Raw genomic sequence first — 25,801 nt, forward strand, 5'->3', positions numbered from 1 at the left:
AACTATATAATACCAGGTAGTGATGAGTACTAGGAAGAAAAATAAAGCAGGTTAAATGGATAATGATAAGGGGAAGAGCATGCAGAAAGAGAAAGAAAAATTAAGAATAGCCCTTATCAGCTGGGCACTGCGGTTCACGACACCTGTAATCCCAGCACTTTGGGAGGCGGTGGGCGGGGGGGGGGGGGGGGTGTGGATCACGAGGTCAGGAGTTCGAGACCAGCCTGGCCAACATGGTGAAACCCGTCTCTACTAAAAATACAAAAGTTAGCCAGACGTAGTGGTGCACACCTATAATCCCAGCTACTTGGGAGGCTGAGGCAGGAGAATCGCTTGAACCTAGGAGGTGGAGGTTGCAGTGAGCCAAGATCATGCCATTGTACTCCAGCCTGGGCAATAGAGCAAGACTCTGTCTCAAAAAAATAAAAAAGAATAACCCTTACCAATTTACCAACTAGTATCTATCAAGTTCACAGACAGAAACAGAGAAATAGGACTTTTTTTTAAGTGAAAAGATTTAGAATTAAGGTTTTCTTTTGGTTCAATCTGATAAATAAATGTTTTCTATAGTATCTTAAAGAATGTCAATGGCCTCTCCTTGATCTATACACAATTGCCACCTCCCTTCCAACACTAATAGTAAATTTCTTCTGTATTGAGCTCAAATCTACCTCCCTTTAAACTTCCTTGATGGAAGTACATGTATCCTTTACAAGTTTTGGGCTGGGTGCAGTGGCTCATGCCTATAATCCCAGCACTTTGAGGCTGAGGTGGTAAGATCACTTGTGCCCAGTTCAAGACCAGCCTGGGCAACATAGCATGACCCCATCTCTACAAAAAATAAAAATTAGCTGGGCATGGTGGTGCATGCCTGTACTTCCAGCTACACTGGAGGCTAAGGCAAGAGGATCTCTTGAGCCCAGGGGCTTGAGGCTGCAGTGAGCCATTGCACTCCAGCCCGAGCAACAGAACAAGATTCTGTCTCTAAAAAATTAATTAAAATAAAAAATAAAAGTTTTGGGCTGGGTGTGGTGGCTCACATCTGTAACCCCAGCACTTTGGGAGGCTCAGGAGGGAGGATCACTTGAGTCCAGGAGTTTGAGACCAGCCTGGCCAACATGACAAAACCCTGTCTCTACTAAAAATGCAAAAACTAGCCAGGTGTGGTGGGGTGGGCCTGTAATTCCAGCTACTCAAGAGGCTGAGGCATGAGAATCATTGCTTGAACCCAGGAGATAGAAGTTGCAGTGAGCCAAGATCGCGACTACTGCACTCCAGCCTGGGTGACAGAGTGAGACATTCCAGCCTGGGTGACAGAGTGAGACACTGTCTCAAAAAATAAAATAAAATGAAAATTAAAAAATTTTGGACTAGTCATCTAAAAACAATATTCAAAATCAGTTTCACATAACTATGTACAATTATGTGTCAATTAAAATTTTAAAATAATAAAAATACATAATTTTTAAAAATACAGTTTCTTTTATCTGCCTTAAGCACTGCTATGCATCCTAATGACCAGATTGATTTTGGAGATGAAAGATATGCAATGGTACTTATTAAATTGATCCAGCACAAGTTCTGCCTCCTCCATAAGCCTGCCATATATTTACTCTTCAACTGTTCATTCATTCATTCACTCATTCATTCAAATATTGAGCACCTAACCACTATGAAATGATTTTTCTTCTTTAAATTCCAATTGCACTTTAGAGCCTGTGACATATAACTGGTCCAGGAATATAGTACATAGTTATCTCCCAACTCCTGAACTAGCCTGGAAGGCAAAAGTCAAGCTCCCTTTTTCAGCACCTATCAGAGTAGATTATGAAGTAGTGTTACCTGAATTTTTGGTGAATAGGCAGTAAATACAGTAGTACACAATTTAAAGGAAGCCCACTGTTACTGCTCTTATTTTTTTATTTTATATTTTTATTTTTTGAGACAAAGTCTTGCTCTGTTGTCCAGGCTGGAGTGCAGTGGCATGATCTCAGCTCACTGCAACCTCCACCTCCCGGGTTCAAGCGATTTTCGTGCCTCAGCCTCCCGAGTAGCTGAGACTACAGGCACATCCCACCATGACTGGCTAATTGTTACTGCTTTTATGAAGCAAACAATAACTGCCATGTACTGCATTCCACTCAAGAGTGAGCCAGGTATTCAGCCAAACATTTAACATACAGAAAGTCTTCATAAGAGGAGTCCTGCAGGTGAAGCATTTTTGTTCCTGTTCTAAAAATGCAGAAAACTGAGGCTCAGAGAAGCAGTCGGTCAGTTGAGCAAAGACACATTGTTACCAAATGGCAGAACCAGGATAAACCCAGATCTGTCTGAGACAAAATCCATTCACAATCCACATAGAGGGAAAGCAGATTAGTGGTTGCCAGGGACTCGGAGGAGGTTAGAATGGGGACTGATTGCTTCATGGATATGGGAGTTCCATGTAGAGTGATGAAAAAGTTCTGAGACTAGATAGTGCTGATGGTTGGGCAACATCGTGAATAAACTTAATGCCACTAAATTATAACATTTCAAATGGTTAAAATGTAAATCTCATATGTATTTACTACAATATTAAAAATCCCCAAACACATACCCCTGGCCTCTCAATACTTACCTCCTTCCTCTATGCATAATGAGATTTTCATTGCTTCAGTTCCTAGCCTATACCAATTTTATCCCAGCTGTCCCCACACTCAGAGTCAGTATGCCAGCTTGTCAGGCGTTTAATAACCCTAGTCCTGCAAGCTCCGTAAGCTGGAGCTGAAGTGTCCATGTGGCACCATGGACAGCGGCTTCTGTAACACCTCCCCTTCCTCCTACTTATACAGCTCCCTTTTCTTATACGGCCCCCTTCTATTAATACCAAGTTTTCCAGTAGATCTCCAGGGGTATACTCTTGCCAGATGCTTCCAAGGACAGCCCCCTTCTTCCAATCTCTTGCCTAGTACTGAACTCCTATGCAGGTTAAAGTTCAGTCTGCACGTGACATCCAACATTACCCCATATTTACACTCCCAAAGTAGAATCTGATCACTTCCCCCTTATCGTCCCCTGATCATTGGCTTATATTTGGAGTTTGGTAACCTATTCAGGGAAATGAGAGGCTGGACTGATTCAGCCAATGCTGCATTTCGAACTCAGCCAGCACTTACAATAGCCAAACAATGCACTAAAAAGGAATAATCCTTCCCATGAAATCATACTACACATGGAAGAAATGGTTGGGGTAGTTCCTTCCAGCCTCCTCCACATTGGACTGGTGACGGTATGGACTGAGGAAGCAGCGAAGGCACAACAGACAAGCTGTTCCTGCCACATGGAGGTCAGGGCCTGATTGCTCCATCTCTGTGCCCCAACGTCTGGGTGTTGTATGATTTCCTTGGACTGTGCTTATGTTCAGTCTCTTTCTAGTTGGGGCGGGGTGGGGCGGGGGGTGGGTCTTCCCTGATCACGTGGAGGCAAAGTGAGATGAGAATTCAAGTTCTGAAACACAATACGATACTTCACGTGTTATTTTTCTTTTCCTTTTTTTTGGGGGGAGGGCTTTTTTTTTTTTTTTGAAACACAGTTTCACTCTGTCGCCCAGACAGGAATGCAGTGGCATGATCTTGGCTCATGCAACCTCTGCTTCTTGGATTCAACCAATTCTTGTGACTCAGCCTCCCAAGTAGGTGGGATTACAGGTGTGTGCCACCATGCCCGGCTAATTTTTGTATTTTTAGTAGACACGGTTTTGCCATGTTGGCCAGGCTGGTCTCAACTCCTGATCTCAAGTGGTCTGCCAGCCCCACTTCCTAAAGTGCTGGGATTACAGGCGTGAGCCACTGTGCCTGGCCACTTCATGTATGATTTCTACCTACGATAAAAATGTTCCTAAGAAGCCTATCACTGAAAGTTCCCTTTTTTTTTTGAGACAGAGTCTCGCTCCGTCACCCAGACTGGAGTGCAGTGGCGCAGTCTCGGCTCACTGCAAACTCCGCCTCCCGGGTTCACGCCATTCTCCTGCCTCAGCCTCTCCGAGTAGCTGGGACTACAGGCGCCCGCCAACACGCCCGGCTAATTTTTTGTATTTTTAGTAGAGACGGGGTTTCACCATGGTCTCGATCTCCTGACCTCGTGATCCGCCCGCCTCGGCCTCCCAAAGTGCTGGGATTACAAGTGTGAGCCACCGCGCCTGGCCTCCCTTTTTTAATAGTATAATGGTTGGGTATGTCTTACATAGAGTTATTTATTAATATTTCCACTGACCAGTTGTGTGACTTAACACAAATCAGTGGACTTCTCTGAGTCTGTTTCCTTATGTGTAAAACAAGGTTGGATGAATGGTGCTGTAAGGCCTCTTTCGTATCTCATCTATGATTCTCTGACTTGACTGCAAGTTTGCTCATTTCCTTCATTCCCTTTTGGTACCTCAATCATTAAGAGGTGAGACTAGTTGAAAAAAATTAACCACCCCTCCAAAAAAAAAATGCAAAACAACTGAAGCTTCAACGTGACCAGATGTAACAAGTTTCTAACCCTTCCTCATATGCTTTCTGTTATGCTATCAGTCCTGAAGTTAGTCCTTTAAAGATGACATCATGTTCAGTTGAAAGGTTTTCTGGTTACTCTAGGTATTTCCACAACTAGGGATCCCCAAACAAAATACCAAGATATGGGAAAGCTGAAGCAGTGAAGGGAGAGACCTTACGGTAGCTTTTCTTTTTTTTTTTTTTTTTTTTTTTTTTTTGAGATGGAGTCTTTCTCTGTCCCCCAGGCTGGAGTGCAGTGGCGCAATCTCGGCTCACTGCAAGCTCCGCCTCCCGGGTTCACGCCATTCTCCTGCCTCAGCCTCCCGAGTAGCTGGGACTACAGGCGCCCGCCAACACGCCCGGCTAATTTTTTGTATTTTTTTAGTAGAGACGGAGTTTCACCGTGTTAGCCAGGATGGTCTCGATCTCCTGACCTCGTGATCCGCCCGCCTCGGCCTCCCAAAGTGCTGGGATTACAGGCTTGAGCCACCGCGCCCGGCCACCTTACGGTAGCTTTTCAATTGCGTGGTGTGATAAAAGCCTCTCTGGGGTTAAGTGAAAGGATGCCTGGAAGAAAGGATGAACCTGGCCCGGGCACGGTGGCTCACGTCTGTAATCCCAGTACTTTGGGAGGCCAAGGCAGGCAGATTGCCTGAGGTAAGGAGTTCAAGACCAGCCTGGCAACAATGTGAAACCCTGTTTCTACTAAAAATACAAAAAATTAGCTGGGTGTGGTGGTGGGTGCCTATAATCCCAGTTACTCGGGAGGCTCAGGCAGGAGAATCCCTTGAACCTGGGAGGCGGAGGTTGCAGTGAGCCGAGATCACGCCACACCACTGCACTCCAGCCTGGGCGACAGAGACTCCATCTCAAAAAAAAAAAAAAAAAAAAAAGAAAGAAAGAAAGAAAGACTGAACCTTCACTTACCTGTGGCTTTTCAAATACAAACATGTAGCATGTAGCAAGAGCTGAGGGGCAAAGTCAGAGGCCAATGTGGGTCAATGAAAACAGATTAGGCAAGGATACAGACTGGTACCAACAACCCCAGTGGCAGTCTGGGGATTTCCACATTTCTTCCTGATTGCACCTCGGCTTTCTTTTGCAGATCCAGCCAGCTATGATATGAGGCGTCTGCGGTTAAGACTTAAAATCCTTCATCTAAGCTTAGAGGGCTGCTCTGCAATAAGCGATAGGATGATCTTAGCTATGGCCCACACACTACTGTAACTCTTTGTCTACTTGACTAGGAACGCCTTGAAGGCAGCAGTTGGCTCTTAATCATTTCTGTATTTGTGAACCTGGCAAAGTGTCTGGCTTTCAGTAAATACCTGATAAATGTTTTTGTGACTGATTGAATCAAAGAATAAATGAACAAAGTAGGCTGCTATTTTCCAAAAGCTCTATTTTTGTGTAGAAATTACAATGCCCTATGCATTTCCTTTCTCTTTCCCTCCCTCCCTGCCTTCCTTCCTTCCTCTCTCCCTCCCTCCTTCCCTCCCTCTTTTCTTTCCCACCCTCCCTCCCCCTTTCCTTTCCTTTCCCTCCCTCCCTTCCCCACTCCCTCCCTTTCTTCTTTCCTTCCTTCCTTCCTTAAGCTGTAGCTACAGGTGATTCCATCAGTGCTAACTAACAGAGCAGAATCATAGAACTTCAGCCATGGAAGGGAGAGCAGACTGAGCAAAGCTGGACTGTACATTGGCTTGTATAGCATCTAACTTCAATATCTGGAGGATGGAATTTTTCTGGAAGGATTGGCTAGAAATTTAAAAGAGAAAGAAAAAAGTGGGTGGAATCAAAATGGTCAAAAACATTAAGAATAAACGTGTTTCTGTTTCAAAGCAAACAAAATAAAACAAAACAGAATGGAGTTCTCACATGCTCCATTTCTTTCTTTTTTTTGAATTCTTGAGAGGGAGCCTTGCTCTGTCACCCAGGCTGGAAAGAAGTGGTGCAACCTTGGCTCACTGCAACCTCCGCCTCCCCAATTCAGGTGATTCTCCTGCCTCACCTACCCGAATAGCTGGGATTACAGATGCCCATTATGCCCAGCTAATTTCTTTTTTTTTTTTTTTTTTTGAGATGGAGTTTTGCTCTTGTTACCTAGGCTGGAGTGCAATGGTGCGATCTCGGCCTACTGCAACCTCCCCCTCCCAGCTACAAGTGATTCTCCTGCCTCAGCCTCCTGAGTAGCTGGGATTATAGGTGTGTGCCACCACACCTGGCTAATTTCTGTATTTTTAGTAGAGATGGGGTTTCACCATGTTGGCCAGGCTGATCTTGAACTCCTGACCTCAAGCGATCCACCCACCTCGGCCTCCCAAAGTCTTTTTTTTTTTTGAGATGGAGTCTCCCTCTGTTGCCCCGGTTGGAGTGCACTGGTGCAATCTCGGCTCCCTGCAACCTCTGCCTCCCAGGTTCAAGTAATTCTCCTGCCTCAGCCTCCTGAATAGCTGGGATTAGAGGCACCTGCCATCACATCCAGCTAATTTTTTTTAATTTTTTTGGTAGTAGAGATGGGGTTTCGCCATGTTGGCCAGGCTGTTTTTGAACTCCTGACCTCAGGTGATCCAACTGCCTTGGCCTCCCAAAGTGCTGGGATTATAGACATGAGCAACCACGCCTGGTCTAATTTTTGTATTTTTAGTAAAGATAGGGTTTCACCATATTGGCCAGGCTGGTCTTGAACTCCTGACTCAAGCAATCCACCCACCTTGGCCTCCCAAAGTGCTGGGATTATAGGCGTGAGCCACCACACCCGGCCATGTGCCCCGTTTCTCATTTCATAGACTTCCATGACATTGCTAAGCATGTCCTTTAGAGACTACTGCAGAGTAGTTGAAAGAGCACAGGGAAGTCAGTAGTCAGGAAACTTGGATGTTAATTTTGTTTCTGTCACCTTTGTGACTGCCCCAAATTACACGTTAAATGAGTGAACATGGATAAGACATTTAAGTCTCTCTCAGTCTCCATTTTCTCATTTATAATGTAGGCATCAAGCCTTTGGCATAAGGACCAATTAAGATAATTCATGTTAAAAGATTTTGTGAAATATACACCCCATACAAATGTTAGATTTCTTCCTAAATGTTTTATATGTTTGATGCTATTGTGAACGGAAATATTTTCTTAACTTATGGGCTTATCTTTTACAGGGATGTACATGTGTGGGAATACAAACATGATGGGCCTATTCGGAATCAAGCTGACTGAATCCTAACACTGAAATTCAGTACAGGCTGGAACTTGATTTTACACCTCCTAAAGATTAAACTAGTCAAATACAGCCTTCTAAAACATTACAGTGATCTTTCTGAAAGTAGTGTTCCAGAACTTCTAATGCACTTGCTGAGTGTAATTAAGACTTGTGAGAGGAAAAAAGAACAAGGCAAGTTACCTAATATAGCAAGTATTTTGCACTGTGCATGCTTTCAGAACATATTGCATAAGATCGTCTTTTTAAAAAACAAGTTTCCCTGAACCAAAAGAGAACTGACAGTTTTTTAAGCACTTATGTGCTACAATATGCCATGAACCCACCAAGTTACCTTATTTCATCCTCACAAATCAAGTGTTAAATAAGTTACCTAAAGTTGCATGGACAGTCAACTTTGGAGCCAGATTCCAACCTAGGTCTGTCTGGCTCAAAGATGCTACACCATACCAGAAAGTCTGAACCAAAGCATTTAGAAAAGCTAACATTTGCAATTCCCACAGCCTTGAAGATACTTCTTTCGGTCTTTTGCTTGTAATTCAAGGTCACAGTTCAATTACACATGGATGTTTCCAGAAAGAATTATTGCCAGTGCAGGGAACCAAGATTAGAAAGAGACTAACTTTTCACTATAAAGTTTTTTGTCCTCTTAAATTTGTAGCATGTGCAAATATGATCTTTTCTAAACACAGAAAGGGAGAGTGAAAGGGAAGGAAAGATTGGTTCCTGGACCTGCTCTGCCACTCCCCAGCTGTATGATTTGGAACAAGTCACTTCACAAAACCTTTTGGATTTTATATTCTTTACTACAAAATGAGGGGTTAATCTGTCAAAACTCATAGACTACACAACTCCAACAGTGAACCCCAATGTAAACTATGGACTTTGGATGATACTGAGGCATTAAGGTGGGTTCATCAATTGTAACAAATATACCAGGCTGTCTGGAGATAGATATATGGGAACTCCCTGTACTTTCCACTTAATTTTTCTGTGAACCTAAAACTGCTCTTAAAAAATAAAGTCTATTGGTAGGCGTGGTGGCTTACGCCTGTAATCCCAGCACTTTGGGAGGCTGAGGCAGGTGGATCACTTGAGGTCAGGAGTTCAAGAACAACCCAGCCAATATAGCGAAGACCTACTTTTGCTAAAAATACAAAAATTAGCCGGGCATGGTGGTACATGCCTGTAATCCCAGGTGTAATCCCAGCTACTCAGAGGCTGAGGGAGGAGAACCACTTGAACCCAGGAGGCAGAGGCTGCAATAAGCTGAGATTGCACCACTGCACTCCAGCCTGGGCGACAGAGCGAAACTCAGGTTCAAAAAATAATAATAATAATAAATAAAGTCTATTTAAAAAGTGAGAGGTTAGACTAAATTATTTCTGAAGTTCCTCCCAGTTCTAAGATTCTATTATTCTAATTTACTCTGCAAACCTAATTAAAAATTCAGAAAGAGGAGTCAAATATCCAATCTGACTGAATAGCTGTAATTAGAAATTCATTAAGATTAAATGGAGAAAAGACTTGGCTAATTAAAGGCAAGATTCCCTGAATCTGGAAACAGAGAGATAAAATGGAAATGAGAATGGAGGAAATAAACTAATTAAGTGCCTCCTAGTTTTTCCTATCCTAACATTTCTTCTGCTTTTAGGAAGAGTGTCAGGCAAGTACTGTGAAGAATACTACAAGGAAACGTTTTCCCCATTTCAGAATCTAGCCAATCCTCTTACGAGCAAAAAATGTCCAAATAAAAAGGAATTGCAACTCTCTTACATTGTCCTACCCAGAACCAATCTCTGTGCAGTCTAGGCCTCCCTTCACCTCTCTAGACAAAGAATACACTATTAATCCTTCTCATACCAGGGAGGGCAAATAATTTAAGCATTCTAGGGTTTGGGCCCCAGGCATTCAGAGCAGAAGGACAGAATGGAGAACCACTGGACTAAAAGTGTTTTGAGCTGCATATCCCCTTTATGTCTTAGATAATTTTACCAGATAGAAGGTACATACATAGAGATGAGAATCATTTATGCAGATGAAGTACACGTGGCTATGCTAGGTTTTCAATTCAATTCACCTAGCACCTATGAATGCACCTACATGCGGAGAACTTTCCTCCTGGCCCCCCAGAGCCATCAGAACCACCTGCTCTACTCCCTGCTGGAGTGAAGGATGCAAGAGTAAAAAGCCCTTCCCCTATAATTTTTCCCATCATAAAATTTTCATTCAGAGCATTGAGGGTTTATTCTTTTTTTTTTTTTTTTTTAGACAGAGTCTCGCTCTGTTGCCCAGGCTGGAGTGCAGTGGCACGATCGCGGCTCACTGCAACCTCTGCCTCCCCGGTTCAAGCGATTCTCCTGCCTCAGCCTCCCAAGTAGGTAGGATTACAGGCAAGAGCCACCACGCCCGGCTAATTTTTTTGTATTTTTAGTAGAGACAGGGTTTCACCATGCTGGCCAGGCTGGTCTTGAACTCCTGACCTCAAGTGATTTGCCCGCCTTGGCCTCCCAAAGTGCTGGGATGATAGGCATGAGCCACTGTGCCTGGCCCTAGAAGGAAATATTTCTAATATGCAATCCTTGCCTTTTTAAACAAAGTATATTGGACATACCAGCCCCAACAAACTTTGCTTTTCAAATTCTTATGCCCTTTTTGAGTAGTTTTTTGGTGTTCTTTCTTGTTCCTCTCTGCTGGCATTCTCTTGTCATTGTGCCTTATTTAGTCTAACTTCTATTTTTTAACTTTGAATTCTCCTATGGTCTAAAAAATCAGATAACCTGCAGTCTGATCAGGATAATGTATAAAGGTGACACGGGCTGCTCTGCAGCTAGTGCACAGCCTCTGGGGTGGCCACTGGGTGGGTGGTGGCAATGGTGCACATGACAGGGGATGTCAAGGTGAAAATGCCAAGTGAGGCACCAAGATACAATAGACCTACACTCCAAAGGAAGACACCAGACTAAGATGAGAACAGGTTGGGGATTATAAAAACTGCTCTTCCAGAAAGAGGGGAGAGAAGGATCAAAAGTATGGAAGGGCCGAGCATGGTGGCTCATGCCTGTAATCCCAGCACTTTGGGAGGCCGAGGCAGGTGGATCACCTGAGGTCAGAAGTTTGAGACCAGCCTGGACAACATAGCAAAACCCCATCTCTACTAAAAATACAAAAATTAGCTAGGTGTGGTGGCTGGCGCCTGTAATCCCAGCTTCTTGGGAGGCTGAGGCAAGAGAATCGCTTGAACCTGGGAGGCAGAGGTTGCAGTAAGCCGAGATCGCACCACCGCACTCCAGCCTGGGCGACAGAGCGAGACTCGGTCTCAAAAAAAGAAACTATGGGCCAGGTGCAATGGCTCATGCCTGTAATCCCAGCAGTTTGGGAGGCTGAGGCAGGTGGATCACCTGAGGTCAGGAGTTCGAGACCAGCCTGGCCAACATGGTGAAACCCCGTCTCTACTAAAATATACAAAAAATTAACCAGGCGTGGTGCCAGGCGCCTATAATCCCAGCTACTGGGGAGGCTGAGGCAGGAGAATTGCTTGAACCCAAGAGGCGGGGGTTGCAGTGAGCTGAGATCATGCCATTGTACTCCAGCCTGGGCAATAAGAGCAAAACTCTGTCTCAAAAAAAAAAAGTATGGAGAGACTGAGATGAGATTGGTGAGGAGGATTTCTCTGGAGTGAGCTGTTTGTTAAGCCAGGAGCCCATCCCTCAACTCATCAATAATGAAAAGACAATAACCCAATTTAAAAATGGACAAAAAATTAGCCAGGTGTGGTGGTGCACACCTGTAATCCGAGCTACATGGGAGGCTGAGGTAGTAGGATTGCTTGAACCTGGGAGGCAGAGGTTGTTGCAGCGAGCTGAGATTGTGCCACTGCACTCCAGCCTGGGAGACAGAGCAAGACTGTCTCAGAAAAAAAAAAAAAAAAAAATGGACAAAGGGCCTTAATAGACATTTCTCCAAAGAAGACATGAAAATGGCCAATAAACACATGAAAAGCTGTTCAATATCATTAGCCATTAGGAAACGTAAATCAAAATGACAATAAGATACTACTTTACTCCCACTAGGAGGACTATAATAAAAAAGGCAAGACAGGTAAAAAATTTTGGCCAGATGTAGAGACACTGGAGCCCTCATATATTGCTGGCGGGAATGTAAAATGGTGTAGCTGCTTCAGAAATGTTTGGCAGGTCCTCAAAAGGTTAAACATACAGTTACAATATGATCCAGCATTCCACTCCAAGGTATATAGGCAAAAGAAACGGTAACAGGCTCACACAAAAACTAATAAAGTACACCAATGTTTATAGCAACATTATTCATAAGAGCTAAATTGTGAAAACGACCCAAATATCCATCAACAGATGAACAGATAAGTAAAATGAGGTATATCCATATAATGACATACTTTTTGGCAATAAGAAGGACTGAAGTATTGCTTCATGCTGCAATACAAATGAACCTTAAAAACATCATGCTCCAGTGCAGTGGTGTTTACAACTAATTAATCACAACCAGTTACAGATTTCTTTGACCCCTTTCCGCTCTGACTGCTTCACTTGACTAGACTTGAAAGAAGCCAATCACAAAAGACCATAAATTGTATGATTCCATTGATATGAAATGTCCAGAATAGGCAAATCTATAGAGACAGAAAATAGATGAGTGGTTGCCTAAGGCTATGAGCAGAGTGGGGAGAATGGAGAATGACAGCTAATGGATATGGGTTTCTTTTAAGGGGAACAAAAATGTTCTAAAATTAGACTGACGATGGTTGTAAAACCCTATGAACATACTACAAAACACCGAGCTGTACACTTGAAATGAGTGGACTGTATGTTATGTGAATTTTTGTCTTAATAAATCTGTTAACAAGAATAAAAAAAGAGAGAGAGAAAAAAAAAGAACTGGAAATGTTCCCAAATGCTTCTCTAAAATTAAACACTCTTTTGTTATCCTCCATGTTACCTAGTGAGCAGCTGGATCAATTTACCCATCCCCGATATTTTCCTTATTTCCTGCCTTTGAGCTGTACTCTATAATTTAGTATTAGCAGAAAGTTAATAGACACAACACATCCTTTGTTGTTAAATTTTACCCAGTGTTTACCATTTTCCTCCAACATACACATTTCCTGTTTTCCCACTGCAGCTGGCTGCCAAAACCTTGCAGAGAGAATAATTACCCTTCCACCCCTCTTAGTTTCACCACAGTGCCAATCCTTGGTGCATAACCAAGTGTCTACAGAAAACTAATGGTCTGCTTGCCTCTCCAGGGGGCTTTAAATTCGCCAAACTGTTGACCAAACTATGAAGGTTTCCTCCCTCCTTTTTGGGGACCAAGAATAGGAGAAATGGCAGGATTCATGATTTCCAGATCTCTCTCTGTTTTTTAGAGGATAACTCCCTTGCTAGAAAGAAATTATCTGTTTGCTTTTTTATTCACCCTCTAAATTTACTGGCTTCTAAGGCATACCATAAGGGGTTTGCAACAAAATTTAGTCACAATTAGTCTTACCCCTATCCCGACAGTACTTTCAACTCTTTCCAACATTCCAAACCCAACCACTTGGCAGTTTTTCATCATGCTATTTCTTAGATGGGACATAGTCTTTCTGAAAGTTAGTAGGCCACTGTTCTCTAATTTAGAACATCTGCTTTCTAGACTGCTCTAATAATTTCTTATCTCTCCATAATCTGAAAAGTCTTTGCCTACTAATATTCAGAACAGGATAGAAGACCCCTCTTTTCAGGAGTCTATCCATGAGGCATTAAAAAATAAAAACAGCACTATAGTCACATAGTCACCATGTCATCTTTCAATCTCTGGGCAATCTGATTTCATATTTGTGTGCCAGGTCAACCCTCAAAGGGTAGACTCCATTTTCAAAAATAGTGAAATTAAATAAAAGGGTAGTAAATATTTCACTTTACAAATAAAGTGAGTGAGGCCGGGCACGGTGGCTTATGACTGTAATCCCAGCACTTTGGAAGGACAAGGCAGGAGGATTGCTTGAGGTCAGGAGTTTGAGACCAGCTTGGCAAACATGGTGAAACCCTGTCTCTACAAAAAATACAAAAATTAGCTCGGCATGGTGGTGGGTGCCTGTAATTCCAGCTACTGGGGAGGCTGAAGCAGGAGAATCACTTGAACCTGGGAGGTGTAAGTTGCAGTGAGCCAAGTCATCTCACTGCACTCCACCCTGGGTAACAGAGTCAGACTCGGTCTCAAAAAAAAAAAAAAAGCAATAAAGTGAGTGTTATGGAGAATGAGTTTGCATTTTCTTTTCTTTTTATTATTATTATACTTTAAGTTTTAGGGTACATGTGCACAATGTGCAGATTTGTTACATATGTATCCATGTGCCATGTTGGTGTGCTGCACCCATTAACTCGTCATTTAGCATTAGGTATGTTTCTATCTATGAATCTACTAGTATCATGCAGAAAGCTTAAAGCAAAACAAAAGCATCTGCCTTCTTATCTGAAAGAATCGATTCACTTTATACCCTCATATACTGCCGATGGGAATGTAAAATGGTGCAGTCACTTTGGACAACAGTCTAGAAGTGCCTCAAACAGTTAAACAGAGTTACTACATGATCCAGGAATTCTATTCCTAGGTATATACCAAAGAGAAATGAAAACATAAATATATACAATAATGTTTACATGAATGTCCATAGCAGCATTATTAATAATAGCCAAAATGTTATTATGGCTATTACGGAAACAACCTAAATGTCCATTTACTGATGAATAGATAAACAAAATGAGGCACGTTAATACAAGAGAATACCATTTGGCAATGAAAAGAAATGAAGTATAGCTCCATGTTATAATATCATGCAAAGTGAAAGAAGCCAATCACAAAAAAAAACATATTGTACAATTCCATTTATATGAAATGTACACAATAGGCAAATCTTGAGAGAGAGAATACAGATTAGTGGTTGCCTATTTATAGGGGATGGGGGATTGGTGGTGGAGAGATTTGAGAGTGATGGCTAAGTGGTGTGGGGGGCGTTCTTTTCTTTTTCTTTCTGTTTTTTTTTTGTGAGACACAGTCTTGCTCTGTCACCCAGGCTGCAGTGTAATGGCGCGATCTTGGCTCACCGCAACCTCCGCCTCCCAGGTTCAAGCGATTCTCCTGCCTCAGCCTCCCAAGTAGCTGGGATTACAGGCGTGCACCACCATGTCCAGCTAATTTTTATATTTTTAATAGAGACGGGATTTTGTCATGTTGGCCAGGCTGGTCTCAAACTCCTGACCTCAGGTGATCCTCCTGCCTCGGCATCCTAAAGTGCTGGGATTACAGGCATGAGCCATTGTGCCTGGCCGGGGTTTTCTTTTTTGGAATAAAAAGTTCTAAAGTTGATCGTGATGACAGTTGTACATATCTATGAATATACATAAAAGCCATTGATCTGCACACTTTATTTATTTATTTATTTACTTATTTTGAGAGAGAGTCTTGCTCTGTCGCTCAGCTGGAGTGCAGTGGTGCGATCTCGGCTGACCATAACCTCTGCCTCCCGGGTTCAAGTGATTTTTCCTGCCTCAGCCTCCCGGGTAGCTGGGATTATAGGTGCCCGCCACCATGCCCGGCTAATTTTTGTATTCTTAATAGAGACAGGGTTTTGCCATGTTGGCCAGGCTGGTCTTGAACTCCTTACCTCAGGTAATCCACTCACCTTGGCCTCCCAAAGTGCTGGGATTACAGGTGTGCCTGTACACTTTATTTTTAATCTTTTCTTTTTTTGAGGCAGAGTCTTGCTCTGTTGCCCAGGCTGGAATGCAATGGTGTGATCTCAGCTAACTGCAGCCTCCATCTCCCAGGTTCAAGTGATACTTCTGCCTCAGCCTGCAGAGTAACTGGGATTACAGGCACATGCCACCACATGCAGCTAATCTTTGTATTTTTATTTATTTATTTATTTTCAGACAGAGTCTCGCTCTGTTTTCCCAGCTGGAGTACAGTGGCACAATCTCGGCTCACTGCAACCTCCGTCTCCCAGGTTCAAGTGATTCTCCTGCCTCAGCCTCCTCAGTAGCTGGGACTACAGGCGCGTACCACAACGTCTGGCTAATTTTTTGTATTTTTAGTAGAGACGGGTTTCACCACGTTAGCCAGGATGGTCTTGATCTACTGACCTCATGACCCGCCCACCTTGGCCTCCCAAAGTGTTGGGATTACAGGTGTGAGCCACCATGCCAAGTATTTTTTTTTTAATAAAACTGGTTTATTGAAGTATGCTTTAAAAACCATAAAATAATTTATTTTAAATATTCAGTTCAGTGAATTTTAGTAAATTTACAGATTTGCAAAACCATCACCACAATACAATTTTAGAGCCTTTCCTTCATCAAAAGATCCCTTGTGCCATTTGTAATTGCTCCCTGTCCTACCTACTAAATTCACATACAGGTTTTTGTATGAACATTTTTTTTTTTTTTTTTTGAGACGGAGTCTCGCTTGTCGCCTGGGCTGGAGTGCAGTGGCATGATCTTGGCTCACTGCAAGCTCTGCCTTCCAGGTTCACGCCATTTTCCTGTTTCAGCCTCCCGAGTAGCTGGGACTACAGCTGCCCGCCACCACGCCTGGCTAATTTTTTTGTATTTTTAGTAGAGACGGGGTTTCACCGTGTTAGCCAGGATGGTCTCGATCTCTTGACCTCGTGATCTGCCCGCCTGGGCCTCCCAAAGTGCTGGGATTACAGGTGTGAGCTACCGTGCCTGGCCTATATGAACATGTTTTCATTTCTCTTGGGTATATACCTAGTAGTGGAATTGCTGGGTCATATGACAACTCCAGGTTTAACTTTTTGAGGAAATGTCAAACGATTTTCCAAAGCAGCTGTACCTTTTTATATGAAATACAGTTTTGAAAGCTGTTTTCTAATGTAAAAGTGTTCAGCAGTAAATTATTATAAATTTATTAAAATAAACCTTATTTATTATTTTTATTTTTTATAGAGCTCGAGTCTCACTATATTCACCAGACTGGTCTTGAACTCCTGGCCTCAAGTAATCCCCCTGCCTTGGCCTCCCAAAGTGCTGGAATTATAGGCATAAGCCACCACACTGGGCCTAAAATAAACTTTAAAGAATATTTACCCTAATTCCACCTAGCCATAACACAATGAATTTCATTTGTTTTCCAAAAGCATATACCACATATATTTATAAGACTGTGATAATAAAGAACATAACATTTAGATTCTTAGTTTTCATTCTTTTTTTTCTCCCTATGAATAGAAAAGCAAGTTTTCATTCTTGTTATATATTTATGTAGTCATTTGCAGGAATCATTTATTCAGACTTAATTTGTTATGACAGTAATTACTATCAAAAGTTATAAAGTAGATTCAATTATCATACACTTTTAAGAAGGCTATAGTATTGAAAATGCCCCTGTCAATTTCTTTTTTTGTTTGTCTGGAGACAGAGTCTCGCTCTATCCCCAGGCTGAAGTGCAATGGCATCATATTGGCACACTGCAACCTCCACCTCCTGGGTTCAAGCAATTCTCCTGTCTCGGCCTCCTAGTAGCCGGGATCACAGGTGCATGCCACCATGCCTGGCTAATTTTTGTATTTTTAGTAGAGATAGGATTTCGCCATATTGGCCAGGCTGGTCTTGAACTCCGGGCCTCAGGTGATCCGCTCTCCTCGGCCTCCCAAAGTGCTGGGATGACAGGCGTGAGCCACCATGCCCGGCTCCGTGTCAATTTCTTCAATAGACATGCTTTCATCAGTGGCATTTGCCAGTTCGAGAATCTAAACTATTTCAACATTTAGAATAAATGATGTAATTAACAGGGTTTCAAAAATATATCAGTTTTTTCACTTAAAAAGGTCAGCTTGGCCGGGCGCGGTGGCTCATGCTTGTAATCCCAGCACTTTGGGAGGCCGAGGCGGGCGGATCACGAGGTCAGGAGATCAAGACCAAGGTGAAACCCCATCTCTACTAAAAATACAAAAAATTAGCCGGGCGTGGTGGCGGGCGCCTGTAGTCCCAGCTACTCGGAGAGGCTGAGGCAGGAGAATGGCGTGAACCCGGGAGGCGGAGCTTGCAGTGAGCCGAGATCGCGCCACTGCACTCCAGCCTGGGCGACAGAGCAAGACTCCGTCTCAAAAAAAAAAAAAAAAAAAAGGTCAGCTTGCCAGGTGCAGTGGCTCATGCCTGTAATCCCAGCTCTTATGGAGGCAGAGGCAAGAGGATAGCTTGAGCCCAGGAGTTCGAGACCTGCCTGGGCAATATAGCAAGATCTCATTCTCCACAAAAAGGAAAAACGACAACAACAAAAGACAAAACAGGTCAGCTTATAGTTTCTGGTTTTCAAAGTGAAAAGATTCTGACAGCTTGGAGTTTTAGATTAGTCATTCCAATGCTTCAAGTGCTAATTAAAAGGTAAAATTATTTTAAAAGGCTGGGAGCAGTGGCTCACACCTGTAATCCCAGCACTTTGGGAGGCTAAGGAAGGAAGATCGCTTGAGGCCAGGAGTTCAAGACCAGACTGGGCAACGTGGTGAGATCCCCATCTCTACAAAAAAAGAAAAAGTTTAAAAAAAATTTTAAATTTTAAATAAGAAGTAAATAAAAACATTAGTGACTGAGATTACCAACCTTAAACACATCCTCAATGCATCTACTAAGTTCTTCTTCTGTCACCAAAATAGCTCCTGGTACCATGTCACTCTCTGGAAGCTCTAGAAGAAAAACACACAAAATTACCCATATTTAGTGCCTCACTGAATAGGACATACTAAAGCTAAGGAAGAAAGTTTTACTAGAAAGATGGCTCAGTAAGTAACACCTAAGATCAGAAAACTGACATGGTTACCATTGAACAATATACCATTCACACACATTTCATGGAATATATGATGCCATTGATTATAAACATGCATTGTTATTTTATGTATTACTAAGAAAAAACACCACATTGCCAATTAACCTATAGCACATTATCACTTAGAATTTTCATTTTAGGCCGGGCGCGGTGGCTCACGCCTGTAATCCCAGTATTTTGGGAGGCCGAGGCGGGCGGATCACAAAGTCAGGAGTTTGAAACCAACCTGGCCAATATGGTGAAACCCCGTCTCTACTAAAAATATAACAAGTTAGCCGGGTGTGGTGGGGCAGGCCTGTAGTCCCAGCTACTCAGGAGGCTGAGGCAGGAGAATCGCTTGAACCTGGGAGGCAGAGGTTGCAGTGAGCCGAGATTGTGCCACTGCACTCAAGCCTGGGCAACAGAGTGAGACTCTGTCGCAAAAAAAAAAAAAAAAAAAAAAAAAAATTTCATTTTAAACTTAATTGAATAAAAATTGGGGATTGGATGAAATGAAAATGGCAGAGTTGGCCAGGTGCAGTGGCTCATGCCTGTAATCCCAGCACTTTAGGAGGCTGAGGCAGGCGGATCACAAGGTCAGGAGATCGAGACCATCCTGGCTAACACAGTGAAACCCTGTCTCTACTAAAAATACAAAAAATTAGCTGGGTGTGGTGGCGGGGGCATGTAATTCCAGTTACTCGGGAGGCTGAGGCAGGAGAATGGTATGAACCTGGGAGGCGGAGCTTGCAGTGAGCCGAGATCATGCCACTGCGCTCCAGCCTGGGTGACAGAGCGAGACTGTCTCAAAAAAAAAAAAAAAGAAAGAAAATGGCAGAGTTAATAGTTGTATCTAGGTGACAGGTACATAGGAGTTCACTATATATTCTCTATAATATGTGTTTAAAAATTTCCCTTGATTGGCCAGGCGCGGTGGCTCACGCTTGTAATCCCAGCACTTTGGGAGGCCGAGGCGGGCGGATCATGAGGTCAGGAGATCGAGACCATGGTGAAACCCCGTCTCTACTAAAAATACAAAAAATTAGCCGGGCGTGGTGGCGGGCGCCTGTAGTCCCAGCTACTCGGAGAGGCTGAGGCAGGAGAATGGCGTGAACCCGGGAGGCGGAGCTTGCAGTGAGCCGAGATCACGCCACTGCACTCCAGCCTGGGCGACAGAGCGAGACTCCGTCTCAAAAAAAAAAAAAATAAATAAATAAATAAATAAATAAATAAATAAATAAAATTTTTTCTAAAGACAAGGTCTCATTATGTTACCTAGCCTGGTTGCAAACTCCTGGGCTCAAGCGATCCTCCCGCCTCAGCAATCCCAGCACTTTGGAAGGCTGAAGCAGGAAGATCGCTTGAGCCTAGGAGTTCCAGACCAGCCTGGACAATACAGGAAGATCCCATCTCTATAAAAAATAAAAATTAAAAAAAAAGTTTTTAAAGTTTTATAAGTCTTTCTATTTATTTAGACATAGTTTCATCATATATTATTATTATTATTTTGAGCAAGGGTTGCACTCTGTTGCCCAGGCTAAAGTGCAGAGGTGTGATTATGGCTCACTGCAGCCTCAACCTCCCAGGCTCAAGCGATCCTCCCACATCAGCCTCCCAAGTAGCTGGGGCTACAGGCGCTTGCCACCATGCCTGGCTAATTTTTATATTGTTTTTTGGTTAAGACGGGGTTTTGCCATGTTGCCCCAGTGGTCTCAAACTCCTGGGCTCAAGCAATCTGCCCGCCTAAGTCTCCCAAAGTGCTGAGATTACAAGCTTGAGCCACCGCGCCCAGCCATGATTCTTGATTGAATTCTGGATTAAAAAAAAAAAATAGCTCTAAAAGAAATTATTGAAACAATTAGAGAAGTTTGAATGGAATTTGTATATCATATCAAAGCATATGGTATAAATGTTAAATTTCCTGAGTGTGGTAATTGCCTTGTGGTTATGTAGGAGACTGACATTTTTCTTTGGAGATGCATACTGAAGTATTTAGGGGTGAAGTGTTGTGATGTCTGCAACTAAGTCTCAAATGCTTCAGAAAAGATATGTTTATATGTATAGAAAGAGAGAAAGATAAAACAAATGTGGCCAAAATGTAAAGTTATTCAGTCTAGGTGATCTATATATGGGTAGTTCAATATACTCTTCTAGAAACTTGTAAGTGAATTTGTCAAAATAAAAAGTTGGGAGGAGGGGAAGGAAAACTAAAGACACTGATATAACACAGATTTAAATCATTTAAACGTGAAATACTGAAGAAGGTCCTTTAGAGGCACACCCAACCACCACACTTCCTCCTTTACCTGCTGTATTCAAACATCGATGAAGAGGAGCTAACACTGGCTGGAGCAAATACTTTGCTGCCAATTGTGGGCGTTCTCTTGACAAAGTTATAAAGGTAGTGGTGGCAACTCTCTGAAATTGTCGTGCTGTCAATTTATCTTGAAAGTGAAATAAATTCAGAACCTACAAAAAAACTACAAGAAGTAAATACCAGTTTTTTGCAAGGAATATGACATTAACTAAAAAGAAAAAGCATGAATTTCTTTAAGCCAAAAAATAAACTCACTGCAATAACACTGATTCGACAGAATTCTTTTCTTAATTTAACATATCCAGTATCAAAGGGTAAGAGAGCTGAACAGGCAGTGTTTTTATTTTTAATTAAAAAAATCTGTTGGCCGGGAGCGATGGCTCACGCCTGTAATCCCAACACTTCGGGAGGCCGAGGTGGGCGGATCACGAGGTCAGGAGATCGAGACCATCCTGGCTAACACAGTGAAACCCTGTCTCTACTAAAAATACAAAAATCTTAGCCGGGCATGGTGGCGGGCGCCTGTAGTCCCAGCTACTCAGGAGGCTGAGGCAGGAGAATGGCGTGAACCTGGGAGGCAGAGCTTGCAGTGAGCGGAGATTGTGCCACTGCACTCCAGCCTGGGCGACAGAGCGAGACTCCGTCTCAAAAAAAAAAAAAATTTTTTTTTGCCCACCTCTCATACTTGCAGTGTTTTTATTAAATAATTTTATCAAATTTATAAAATAAGGGCTCGTTTTAGGCATACGCATAGGGAGTATTAATTAAGAAAACTCCTTCCACATTTTTCTTTTTTCTTTTTTTTTTTTTTGAGACGGAGTCTTGCCCTGTCGCCCAGGCTGGAATGCAGTGGTGCAATCTTGGCTCACTGCAACCTCCACCTCCCGGGTTCAAGCGATTCTCCTGCCCCAGCCTCCCAAGTAGCTGTGATTACAGGCACGCGCCACTACACCCAGCTAATTTTTGTATTTTTAGTAGAGACGGAGTTTCACTATGTTGGTCAGGCTGGTCTCAAACTCTTGACCTCGTGATCCGCCCGCCTTGGCCTCCCAAAGTGCTGGGATAACAGGCGTGAGCCACCATGCCCAGCCCCACATTTTTCATGTATCAGATTAGCAAAGATCAAAAAACTTTGTAACACATTGTGTGGGTAAAAATGTGGGAAAATAGGTACATAAAGCATATCAATCAAAAATTTAAATGCATAAAACCTTTGAACCAATAATTTCAATTCTAGGAATTTTTCCTATGGTAATACTGGTAGTTATGTACAAAGACTTACGGATATTAACTGTAGTGTAATTTGTAATAGAAAAAGAATGGAAATAACTCAAATGTCCCTCAACAGCAGGCTGGTTAAATAAATTATAGTACATTAATATGATGAAATACCATGTACCCATGAAAATGAATGAAATTATCTCCAAGGTACACTATTTTTTTTTTTTTTTTCAGATGGAGTCTTGCTCTGTCACCTGGGCTGGAGTGCATTGGTGCAAACTCAGCTCACTGCAACATCTGCCTCCCGGGTTCAAGAGATTCTCTATCCTCAGCTTCCCGAGTAGCCAGGACTACAGGCGTGCACCACCACGCCTGGCCAATTTTTGTATTTTTAGTAGAGATGGGGTTTCTCCATGTTGGCCAGGCTGGTCTCGAACTCCTGACCTCAAGTAATCTGCCCACCTCAGCCTCCCAAACTGCTGGGATTACAGGAGTGAGCCACTGTGCCTGGCCAAAGTACACTATCAATGAAAAAAAGCAAAATGAAAGAGGGCATGCTGCATGCTATCATTTAGATAAAAATTAGCACTGGCCTGGCATGGTGGCTCATGCCTATAATCCCAGCACTTTGGGAGGCCGAGGCAGGCGGATCACCTGAGGTCGGGAGTTCGAGACCAGTCTGACCAATGTGGAGAAACCCCGTCTCTACCAAAAATACAAAATTAGCCTGGCGTGGTGGCACATGCCTGTAATCCCAGCTACTCGGGAGGCTGAGGCAGGAGAATCGCTTGAACCCGGGAGGTAGAGGTCATGGTGAGCCAAGATCGCACCAATGCACTCCAGCCTGGGCAACAAGAGCGAAATTCTGTCTCAAAAAAAAAAAAAAATTAGCATTAATTTTACTGTCATGTGTATATGTTGATGTATGTGTGTATGCACATACATGTTAATATACACATACATTAACATATACACATATGATGGTATATGCATAATACACAGAATATCTCTGGAAAGAAATTCATAGCAGTGACTATCTCTGAGGGACTGGAGAACAGGAATGGGAGGGAGACTTAGTTTTCGGTTTACTCTTTTATGCTTTTTAAATTGTTTGCCATGTTAATTTACCTTGTTTATTTAATATCTGCCTTTAATAACTAATTAACAACACATGGAGAGAAAAGATAATGAATAAGATGAAACTTGAGTTTTGTATTCTAGCTCTGAGAGCAAGCTGAGCCAATCATTCAGTAGTAGTGAGGCATTCTTCTTTTTTTTTTGAGATGGAGTTTCACTCTTGTTGCCCAGGCTGGAGTGTAATGGCTTAATCTCGGCTCACGGTAACCTCCGCCTCCCGGGTTCAAGTGATTCTCCTGCCTCAGCCTCTCAAGTAGCTGGGATTACAGGCATGTGCCACCACACCCGACTAATTTTGTATTTTTTTTAGCAGAGACAGGGTTTCTCCATGTTGATCAGGCTAATCTCGAACTCCCAACCTCACATGATCCGCCCGCCTCGGCCTCCCAAAGTGCTGGGATTACAGGCGTGAGCCACTGCGCCTGGCCTTGCCATTCTTAAACTGAACAATTAGGTCAGTCTCTTCCACCCATTTTTATTCATCTATTAAGAAGGCTCCTCACTAAACAATAAACTTAAATATTATATTGCTTTTATCTCAATACTAGAGGAACATTAAAAGTCCTCTTTCTATACATAAGCAGATAATCCTCAAATGATCAACAGAAACAAAAAGATTTACCTGGGGGCAGATGTCCCTGTAGTAATTCTCTGGTGAAAGAGACTGCTGGGGACAAGAGGCCAAAATCTTTGCGATCAGGTCACACTTCTTCCAGTCAGCAGCCGTCACCTCAGCATCACTTCCACCAGCTGCTCCCGCTGGCACAATGGAGACAGATGTCAGCAGCTCATAGCAATTCCCCACAGAAGGTCCCATGTAACAAATTTATCTTAAAATTTAGGGTAAAACGCATTTATCTTTTCTATTGAAAATAGTTTATTTTTTTCTATAAGATAATCTACCCTTCTATATTTTCCTTTTTATGTTTTTTATTTCTTATTTATTTATTATTATTATTTTTTGAGATGGAGTCTTGTTCTGTCGCCCAGGCTGGAATGTAGTGGCATGATCTCAGCTCACTGCAACCTCTTCCTCCCAGGTTCAAGCGATTCTCTTGCCTCAACCTCCCGAGTAGCTGGGATTACAGGCATACACCACCATGCCCAGGTAATTTCTTTCTGTTTTTAGTAGAGACGGGGTTTTGCCATGTTGGCCAGGCTGGTCTCGAACTTCTGACCTCGGGTGATCTGCCTGCCTCGGCTTCCAAAGTGCTGTGATTACAGGCATGAGCCACCGCGCCCGGCCTATACTTTCCTTTTGATGCTAGTTTCTGGGAAATTCAGAGAAAAACTAGCACTTAGTCACTATAATGATATTATTCATATAACTGGAATACTAGCTTCACCATGTTTATTACTATTATTATTCTGTCTCCTTGTATGTATCATTTCATTTAAACTGTCTTAAGCCACAGCCGTAGAGTGACAGGGACCAGAATTACTTTACCATCTTAAGCAATTATAAAATTGGACAAAATATATAAACAATGCTTTCCAGACAATGGACAACAGGCAGCCCAGGACACGGATCCCTGAGAGAAGGGAAGCAAACAAACAGCTTGACGACTGCCCCCGTTCACTGCCTGGAGAGAGTTTTCAGGCGATAACAAAAGCAGCCCAAATGAAGCCTGGTATCTTGTTCAGTGGAAGAAACATAGTTCAGAGTTCAGGGAGGCCAAAGCAGCTGGAATTTTCAGGGCAAAATACCAGAAAGGAGGAAGTTACAGGTAGAAAGAGTTCCAAAGATCTGCAGAAGGGTCCTCTCTCAGGTCTTTGGTACAGTATGATACACATATGTGTGAGGAAAATACCAAAGCCTGGGGCAATAACCACCAGAAAGGAGTAGGGGGGAACAATCCCCACGGTTCATAAAGGCTGGGAAAAGTTGTGTTCCCACTAGCCAGCCTGGGAGGATCTCCTAATACACAGGGCAACAACTAGAATTCTCAGAAGTGTATTATCTTAGTACAATCTGTATTGTTACACTTAGTACAATACACTTAGTATAATACAATAAGGGGTTAAATTACCTTAAAGGTTGCTGTAGAACCACGCTAACAGAACTGAAAAGTCAGGATCAAAGGGACTAAACTAATTCGAAGTAACTTAACTGCATTCCAGAACAAAGTCCAACTAAGGAATATAAAAATCTGACACTCAGCAATGTAGAATAAAAATGTTCAGCATCCAGTCAAAAATTACCAGGCATATCCATATGAGGAAATATTATTCAGTCATAAAAAGGAATAATTTTTATGGAGGACTGATTCATTCATGTTATAACATGACTAAACCTCGGCTGGGTGTGGTGGCTCACACCTGTAATCCCAGCACTTTGGGAAGCCAAGGCAGGTGGATCACCTGAGGTCAGGAGTTTGAGACCAGCCTGGCCAACATGGTGAAACCCCATCTCTACTAAAAATTAAAAAAAAAAAAAATTAGCTGGGTGTGGTGGCACGCACCTGTAGTCCCAGCTACTCGGGAAGCTGAGGCAAGAGAATCTCTTGAATGTGGGAGGCGGAAGTTGTAGTGAGCTGAGATGGCACCATTGCACTCCAGCCT

General features: G+C 42.8%; 1 protein-coding gene across 5 annotated transcripts in view; it reads right to left on the reverse strand.

Annotated features, from left to right (window-relative positions):
- TANGO6 (transport and golgi organization 6 homolog) overlaps positions 1–25,801 on the reverse strand; it is a 263,274-nt gene that overhangs the window by 206,225 nt on the left and 31,248 nt on the right. For all 5 annotated transcript variants that reach the window (XM_055298416.2, XM_055298415.2, XM_055298418.2 and 2 more), the window contains exons 5-7: positions 23,862–23,998; positions 20,871–21,033; positions 18,360–18,442 (exon numbers count right to left, since the gene is read on the reverse strand). In XM_055298416.2, the coding sequence (XP_055154391.1) occupies positions 18,360–18,442; positions 20,871–21,033; positions 23,862–23,998 (383 nt within the window). The remainder of the gene's footprint in view (positions 1–18,359; positions 18,443–20,870; positions 21,034–23,861; positions 23,999–25,801) is intronic.

This window comes from Symphalangus syndactylus, chromosome 11 (genome assembly GCF_028878055.3).
Source record: "Symphalangus syndactylus isolate Jambi chromosome 11, NHGRI_mSymSyn1-v2.1_pri, whole genome shotgun sequence".
Classification (NCBI taxonomy): domain Eukaryota; kingdom Metazoa; phylum Chordata; class Mammalia; order Primates; family Hylobatidae; genus Symphalangus; species Symphalangus syndactylus.